Genomic DNA, 9,413 nt, shown 5'->3' with positions numbered 1-9,413 from the left:
TGAACATTATGCATGGTTTTAGAGGCCTCAGTCTTTTTATTTTATGGCATAATTTCAGTTTATTATAAATAATTTGAATGATTAATTAATATTTGTCACTTCCATTAGATAATGAGATTCATTAGCGTAAAACTACTGGATTAGCTATAAAATACAAAGTGGAATAGGTACTGAGAAAACTCTCAATAACACTTAGAAAATTCATTTCATTCATAAATGAAAGATTGAGGAAACAAATATTAGGCAAACTAGGAGTCCAGAAATTTTCAATTAAAGAGTACCAATACAAAGTCAAGACATAAAATGAACCATGGAGCACTTAGGGAATAACACATTTGGGTATGGCTGGAACATATTATAAATATTTCTTGGATCACACCACATTAGTAAAAACAATTTTAATTTTTATAAATTACAGTGTAAGTTTGGGAGAAAAATATGCACATGTAAGTTTTCAATGAAACCACTTTTTATTTTTAAGTTTTTTCAGGGCCTCTTTCACATCGTTACTCCTTAGGCTATAAATCAGAGTGTTTAGCATAGGAATCACAAGGGAGTAAAACAATGAGGTCATTTTGTCTTGATCAAGAGTAGGAAGAACTTGGCCGGAAATACATAAAGAGCAGAGTTCCCTGGAAAATCACAACAGCAGTTAAGTGGGAGGTGCGGGTGGAGAAAGCTTTGAACCTCCCCTCAGCAGAGTTGATCTTTATCCCTGCTAGGATGATATAGCAATAAGACACACAAAGCCCTGACAGAGTATGGTTCAATGAAGCCAAAAAATGGTGAATATCACTAACTCATTAACTTGTGTGTCTGAGCAAGACAACAAGAGGAGAGGTAGGACATCACAGAAGAAATGGTTAATCACATTCGACCCACAGAAACATAACCGGAATGTTAGTATCGTATTTGCTGAAGCATCCACAATTCCCACCATGTAAACCCCAGCCATGAGCAAGGAGCACACTCTGCTGGACATGCTGACTGTATAGAGCAAGGGGTTGCTAATGGCCTTGTACCGATCAAAGGCCATCACTGTCAGAAGTAGACACTCAGAATCTACAAAGGAACAGCACACCAACCATTGCAGAGCACAGCCATAGAAGGGAATTGACTTGTTCTTGGCTATGAAGCTTACCAGCATCTTGGGTCCAACTGCTGTAGAATAACAGAAGTCACTGAAAGAGAGATGGTTGAGGAAGAAATACATGGGTGTGTGAAGGTGGGAATCCATTCTAATTAAAATGACCATCCAGAGGTTTGCAACAAGAATGATGAGGTAGACAATTAGAAATGTGATAAATAGGGTCGCTTTAACTCCAGGGTCATTGCTAATTCCCAAGAGAAGGAATTCATTCACAGAAGAGCAATTTTTTCCATCCATTTTTCTTGATTCTTCTAAAATGCTACAGAAATGATTAAGAAATGGTTTAGGTATGACTATGTAAAACTGTACATTTGCTAATGAAGGTTATTCCAAAACACCCTACTTTATAAGACATAAAATGAACCAATCTGCCACTAGATTGCAGATTATTACCCAAAGGAAGTAAGTAAAAATATATTAATTTACAATTTTCTACATATTTGACTCCTCATTTTTTCACATGGAAGGTTTTTGTTCATCATTCTTTAAATTTGGTGACTTGGAAACCTACCTGTGATGAGCAAGTCTTTCTGTGCTTGCCCCTGGTAGCTGAATACCACAGACAGATTGCATTTTGTTTTTATTTAGTGTCATTTGGGACTGAAGTCTCTCACGCCTCTGCCCTCACACTTCTGTAGTATACAAACATGTGATTAATTATATTTCTAGCTCTGTATTTTCCCCGTGACTATTGCAACAATTTTATTAGAGGCTGATTTTAAATTCTTTGCACTTGCATCACATGGATCATCTTTAGGAAGGTAAAATGATTTTTATAATATGATTCATTGCTATCCTGAGTTTATACGATCTTCCTCCAGACTTCTAATGAAATTTAAATAGACCTCTTATTTAATTATTTTTATCTCAAGTATTATTCATTTTAATTTATTAAATTAATAACTTTATTAAATAAATGATTATTTGTTAATCATTATTTATTATTAATTATTTTTATTCTGGTTCTTTCATTTCAGAAACAATCACTTTCCCCTTCCCACTTAGAAGTGTAACCATTCTTCAACCATTATATTTAATATTTTGTTTTCATAAATCACATTTGATGCCATTCTTAAAACCACATATTATCCAACAGGATTTCATTTAATTTATGACTATAACATCCATATACTTAGCACACTTTTTCTTGAATTATTTTTATTTCATTCAGATATATATCTTTTACTACACCATAAACTCCTTAGAAATAATAGCTGGCCTTGGCTAATTTCTGTATATCCTGCAGCCCTAGCACCAAGTCTGGTACAAGTATTGTTTAATTTAATATTAGTTGGTAAATATTTTAAGTGATTGGATGAATTGGTGACAGAGAGAAGAAGAAATAAAGAGGTTTTGCAAACTATTTCAACTCATATAGATCATACATGCATTTGTACATGGAGGAGGCCTTAGGGAACGCCACGGTCTATTTGTGTTTTTTTTTTTTAATTAGTTTGCTTTTATTCATTGCAATTTTTACAAAGTTAAGAAGTATTGAAGTGTAATTTTGTGTCCTCTCCAAATATTGTTAAAATAGCCTTCCTACCTAAAGCAATCTACATATTTAATGCAATCCCTATCAAAATCCCAATGGTGATTATCACTGTAATAGGAAAAACCATCTTAAAGTTTGTATGAAACAAACAAACAAAGACCTTAAAAAGCCAAAGCAATCTTGAGAAAGCAGAACAAAACTGGAGAACAAAACACTTCCTGATTTCCAACTGACAACATTAATTCCTCCAATGTATAAGCATGGAATATCTTTCCATTCGTTTGTGTCTTCAACTTCTTTTATCAATATCTTATTGTTTTTAGTGTACAGTTCTTTCACCTCCTTAACTAAATTTATACCTAAGTATTTTATTTTTTATGTTATTATAAATGGCATTTTTTTTTAAAAATTCTGTATCTAACAGATCACAGTGCATAAAAAAAGTAATCAATTTTTTGTATATCGATTTGATATTCAGCAAATTTCCTGACTTTTTTTATTGGTTCTAACTGTTTTTTGGTGGAGTCTTTAGGGTCCTGTATATATAATAGCATGTCATCTGTAATTGAGACAACTGGATTTCTTCCTTTCCAATTTGGATGCTTTTCTTTCTTTTCTTTCTTAACTGCTGTGGTTAGGATTTTCAGTATTGTTTTGAATAGAAGTGGCAAGGGTGGCATCCTTATCTTATTCTTCATGTGAGAGGGAAAGTTTCACCTTTGCACTGTTGAGTATTATGTTAGCTGTGAGCTTGTTATATGTGATCTTTATTTATGTTGAGGTAATTTCCCTCTCCACCCGGTCTGCTGAGAGTTTCATCATAAAAGGATGTTGAATCTTATCAATTGTGTTTGCTGCAACTATTGAGATGATCATATGATTTTTATCTCTTCTTTTGTTAATGTAGTCTAACACATTGATAGATTTAGGGATGTTGGAGCATCCTTGCATCCCTGGACTAAATCATACTTGATTATGGATTATGATTCTTTTTATTCACTGTTGAATTTGGTTAGTGATTATATTGTGGATGCTTTTTGCATCTATGTCCATCAGGGATATTGGCCTTTAATTTTCTTGTAGTGTCCTTGTTTGGTTCTGGTATCAGGGTAGTGCTGGTCTCATAAAATGAGTTTGGCAATATTGCTTCTTCTTCCAATTTTTGGAAGAGTTTGAGAACTACTTATTACATCTTAAAGTGTTTGGTAGAATTCACCAATGAAGACATCTGGTCCTGAATTTTCTTTGTGAGGAGGTTTTAGATTACTGATTTAATCTCCTTAGTAGCAAGTGGTCTATTCAGATTTTCTATTTTTGCTTGATTCAGCCTTGGTCAGTTGTATGTCCTAGAAACTTACTTGTTTCTTCTAGGATGTCCAAATTGTTGGCATATAATTATTATTCATGATAGTGTCTTATGATTCTTTATATTTGTGTGCTATCAATTGAAATGTATCTTCTTTCAGTTATAGTGAAAATCTTGGTAAGTCTAGCTAAAGATTTGTCTGTTTTATTTATCTTTCCAGAAAACCATCTCTTAGTCTGATTGATCTTATTTATTTTCTTTGTAGTGTCTCTTTCACTTATTTCAGCTGTGATCTTTGTTCCTTCCTTGTACTAACTTTGGGCTTAGTTTGTTTTTCTTTTCCAGTTCCTTGAGGTGTAAAGTTAGGCTGTTTATTTAAGATCTTTTTTTTTTCTTAATGGTAGCACTTATCACTATAATTTCCCACTTAGGACTGTTTTTGCTGCATTCCCTAACTTTTGATATGTAGTGTTTCCATTTTTTGTCTCAAGATATTTTTTGAGGTCGTTTTTGGTTTCCTCTTTAACCTGTTTGTTCAAGAACATGTTGTTTAATCTCTACATATTTGTGACTTTTCCAGTTTTTTTTTCTTCTTTTTAGTTTCTAGTTTTATAGCATTATGGTTGGAAAAGACGCTTGAAATGATTTTAAAATTCTGTGGCATTGCTGAATGGAAACACCATTGGCTATCAGAGTCAGGTGATCTAGCAACATAAACCTCAGGTGGCAGTTGTAAAAATGGGTGCAGACATGTGTACAAGCTCTTTCCAAGGAGATATTGGTAACTTGGGGTCAGCAGGAGGGAGAGGGGGCATGTCCACAGGCTTCTCTGGTATCCAGGGAGGATCCCAATCAGCTCCTAGAAACATGCAAAATCAGAAGCCTGACCCTCAGACTTTTAAATTGTACCAAAAGATCCCATTCAGGAAAAGACTGAGAAATGGGCTGTTTTGTTATCTCTGCTCTGAGCCCTGGTGTGAGAACTGCAGCTCCTATTTTATTCGCTATAGTCTTATGAATCTTGTGATGTAAGACTCCAATATTGGTCTTTGGAGTAAGGGAATTTGGAGGTCTACCCCTTTAGTGGGACTATTAAATGTTGGGAAACTAGTTGTGGGGCATAAACCTTTTACTCCTCATGGAGAAGCTGAGAGCCAGGGGATCCCCCCCAACTGTATGTCCCTGTGCCAAGGGTGGGGTTTATGGCAAAGTTGTGCCTTAGCTTTCCCTCTGATTTAATGTGGGTATTTTCTCACTTGCCCAATGTGTAGTAGTTACTCAGATATTTTCTTGATTTCTTTGAGAGAGAATTGTACTATCTATAGCTGTAAATTTGGGGTATCCATGGGAGGAGGAGAATTTGAGGCCTCTTGTATTATCATCTTTGAAGACCTCCCCTTTTCTCTAAAAAACTTCATTTGGACAATAATATTTGCTATCTGTCATTGGGTATATGTGAGAAGGATGTGATATAGAGATTACGGAGGGAAGGTAATGATGAGGATTGAAGTAGGCTGGAATACATCAAAGCCTTTTGATATGATGTTGCCTATTTAGGTAAAATAATAAGATAGATGTTTCATTATAGTCTATCTACTCAAGCTTCTATTTGAGTTACAAATCCCCTAAAAAATTGTCCCATATAATGTGTTATTAAACCTCTCAAAATCAGGGAAAGGAAACCCACAATTAATTAAATTAATCAATTCTATATTTGGAACCCCACTATAGGATTAAAATTTATTTCTCTTTAAAATTTCATTTCCTCTAGTTCAGACCTACTAGATCTGGTAAAACTGTCAATATGTAGATCATATCAGGTTTTAGATGTTGTAATATATAGCTGTTGAAAGGGAGAGTGATGGGTTAACTAGATAACATATTTACATTCTCTAAATTACCAGCAATCTACTTCACCCAATTTTTTTTGGACAATGTATTTCAAACAGTATTTTCTACTAAGCTGCTGCTCATAAATTACAACTTCAAAAGAGTATGTGTTAAGTGAGAACATATGGTTCAGGTAGAAACACTTAAAGCCTGTATTAAAAAAAAACATGCTTCATAGATTTTTTTCCAACAAGATCCTATGTGATAGGAAGGGGTCCCACAAATGTCTTTTTGAAAACCAAAGAATCTTCTTGGGTTTATGTCTTTTCTGAAATGTTTTCATACAAATGCATTTCAAAATAGCAACTATAAAATCTAAGACATTCAGTGGCTTTTTTAAAAAAGATTTATTTATTTATTTGAAGAGAGAGAGAGAAAGAGGGAGAGAACAAGCATGAGAGGGGGGAGGGGCAGAGGGAGACTCTTCAAGCAGACTCCTCACTGAGCATGGAGCCCAACAGGGGCTCGCTCTCACAACCCATGAGATCCTGACCTGAGCCAAAACCAAGATTCGGTCACCCAACCAACTGAGCTGCCCAGGTGCCCCTACATTCAGTGGCTTTTAATTTCTATAATTGTAATTGGTAATTAAGAGTGTCCTTGGGTCTTATATGATCCTTCAAATATATGCCATTCCCATGATGCCTCAGCAAGCTAATTCAGTACTTTAACCATTAGAAAGTAGAGCACAGACAGATTAAATTGACAGATATCAAACATGTACATGGAAAAATGCTCTTTACTTCTGGTGTAATTAATATGTAACTTTTTATAGATCCATTACTTTAGTATCCACAACCATTTTATGTACTTTCTGAAGAGTTATAAAATATATATATCAAGCCACATACCATACCCTCAGTTAATTGTGTTATTGATACCTAATAAGCTCTTAAAAATGTTATCTAGTATTTCATTTGGTATATGTTTGTTTTGCCATTTCTTGTCTTTGGCACCATGCAGATACTTTGGATAACAGGGATGGGATGCTCAGTCCTTGAACAGAGAAGGCCCACCATCTTATTTTGGAGGCAGTGATTTAATAAACCAAGCAATATTAAAACAATACTTATAGGAGATGGTTGTCTGTGAATATAAAAAGGGGGCACTTAACCAGAGCTGAGAAGGAAGAAAGATGGGAAGGAAACCTTCCCTGAGGAAGTGATGCAGGACTTCTTAATAATCTCGGCACAATGATGTAATTGACCAAGGCACTTTACATTGCTCTTTATAACTTACACATGTTGGACTTTCTTAATTCCTAAGGTATAGAACTGTTCACCTCAAGACCTCTGTAACTGTCAGACGCTCTGCCTAGAATCTTTTACTTTCCCCAACTTGCCTTTTTTTTCAGATCTGAGACTGAATATCATCATCCAGATAAGCCTTTCTTTGCACACTAGTTTTTGACTTTTTTTCTAGATTTTTTTTAATTTTTTCTTGATTTTTTTTCATTTTTTCTAGATTGTTAACCCCGAGTTTTTATTTCATGAAAGTTTTAAAACTTATTATAAACTATTTGAATGCTTAATTAATGTTTGTTTATTCCTCTAGATTATGGGATTCATTAATTTGGAAACTACTGAATTATTATGAAATGCAATGCACCTAAATGTACAAAAAGTATTTAGTGAGTACTCAATAATAAATCCAAGTATACTTGTAATAATGCTTAAATGAAAAATAAACAAGTAAATATATGGCAAAATTAGAAGGGTCGGGATGTTTGGCACAAAGAAGTAGTTTCATAAATAAATTGAAGACCATAGTGAAGCATAACAGGTTTGAGGAACTGCAGCATTTTTTTATGATTGAATTTTAGTATAGATATTTATTTAAGTATTTGAGAAAATTCTGTTTTTCATAGATCATACTATGTAATTTTATGAAAACACCACTCTGTGTGAGTGTATGTGCACATGCAGAATATAAATACTTAAAACCATATTTTATTTTTCAATTTTTGTAGGGCCCCTTTCACATCCTTGTTCCGTAGGCTATAAATCAGTGGGTTTAGCATGGGAATCACAAGGGTGTAAAACAATGAAGTAATTTTGTCTTGATCTAGGGAGTAGGAAGAACTCGGCCGGAAATACATAAAGAGCATGGTTCCCTGGAAAATTGCAACAGCAGTTAAGTGGGAGGTGCAGGTGGAGAAAGCTCTGAACCTCCCCTCAGCAGAGCAGATCTTCAAGACTGATAGGATTATGTAACAGTAAGAGACAAGGACTCCTGAAATGGTACTCAGTTCAATGAATCCAAAAATGGTGAATATTGCTAACTCATTGACCTGTGTATCTGAGCAAGAGAGCAATAGGAGAGGAGGTACATCACAGAAGAAATGATTAATCTCATTTGATCCACAGAAACATAACTGGAATGTTAAAGTTGTGTGTATGAAAGCATCTGCCATCCCCACCAAGTAAACCCCAGCCATGACCAGGGAGCACACTCTGCTGGACATGCTGACTGTGTAGAGCAAGGGGTTGCTAATGGCCTTGTACCGATCAAAGGCCATCACTGTCAGAAGTAGACACTCAGAATCTGCAAAAGTACAGAAGATCAAGAATTGCAGAGCACAGCCCATGATGGAAATTGATTTGTTTTTGGCAAATAGATCCACCAGCATCTTGGGCCCAATTGCTGTAGAATAACAGAGGTCACAGGAGAGATGGCTTAGAAAAAAGTACATTGGTGTGTTCAGCTGGGAATCCATTCTAATTAGAGTAATCATTCCCAGATTTGCCAGGAGATTAATGAGGTAAATAACCAGAATGGTGGTGAATAGAGTCACTTTCATCCCAGGGTTATTGGTAATTCCCAAGAAAATGAATCCAGTTAAGGAAGAACAACTTCCTTTGTCCATTCTTCTTTGTGCGTGTTCTAAACTTTTTCAAAAATCACAAGCAAGTGATAGATCAGACTTTGACTTTACTGGATACCCAAAACACTATCTGTAAGACAAAACATGGTCTTATATTATTTTCTTTACCCTCAGGAAAGAGCCCAATGAGAGTCACTTTTAAAGAAACATTGTTGTGTTATGAAAAAAACTAAAAAATGTTTGGGATAGAAAGTTGATAACTGTGGGTTCTAACTACATATGTCTTTCCTGAGATATATTACTTGTCTTGACTTCTATTGTCCAGTGTCAAGTACTAAATCTGAATAAACTGAACGTTCACTCTATATCCAAAATAATATAAAAGAAACTACAAAGTGTTGAGAAAATGCCAGAAGATACTGGACATTATGTGTTAGGGGGAAAAAAAAGAGAAAGAGAAAGAAGGAAAGAAAAAGAGAAAGAAGGGAAAAAAAGAAAAAGAAATAAAGAGAAAGAAGAAAGAAAAGAAAGAAAGAAGAAAGAAAGAAAGAAAAAGAAAAAGAAGAAAGAAAGAGAAAGAAAAAGTTATTATGGTATAGTGTTTGGTGTAAGCTGATTTTAGTGTTTATTGAAATATGAACTTTTTTTTAAAGATTTTATTTGTTTATTTGAGAGAGAGATTGCAGAAAGGGAGAGTAAGAGGGAGAAGCAGACTCCCAGCTGAGCAGAGAGACCCATGTGAGGCTTG

At 34.7% G+C, this 9,413-nt stretch overlaps 2 protein-coding genes across 2 annotated transcripts; both read right to left on the bottom strand.

Moving 5' to 3' along the window:
- Nucleotides 1-454: 454 nt before the first annotated feature.
- LOC102726151 (olfactory receptor-like protein OLF2) lies at nucleotides 455-1,400 on the bottom strand. Its single transcript, XM_031018062.2, is given in 4 exon segments — nucleotides 455-590; nucleotides 592-765; nucleotides 767-783; nucleotides 785-1,400. Coding segments are annotated over 4 exon segments (930 nt in total). The 5' UTR covers nucleotides 1,388-1,400.
- Nucleotides 1,401-7,777: 6,377 nt separating this feature from the next.
- LOC102735335 (olfactory receptor 5W2-like) lies at nucleotides 7,778-8,710 on the bottom strand. Its single transcript, XM_006728576.3, has one exon. The coding sequence runs from the start codon at nucleotides 8,705-8,707 to the stop codon at nucleotides 7,778-7,780; it is 930 nt and encodes a 309-aa protein (XP_006728639.2). The 5' UTR covers nucleotides 8,708-8,710.
- Between the last annotated feature and the right edge of the window lie 703 nt (nucleotides 8,711-9,413).

The sequence above is a fragment of the Leptonychotes weddellii genome, unplaced genomic scaffold, assembly GCF_054177405.1.
Source record: "Leptonychotes weddellii isolate Sample4059 unplaced genomic scaffold, ASM5417740v2 HiC_scaffold_975, whole genome shotgun sequence".
Classification (NCBI taxonomy): domain Eukaryota; kingdom Metazoa; phylum Chordata; class Mammalia; order Carnivora; family Phocidae; genus Leptonychotes; species Leptonychotes weddellii.
This window is presented reverse-complemented; position numbering and strand designations above follow the sequence as displayed.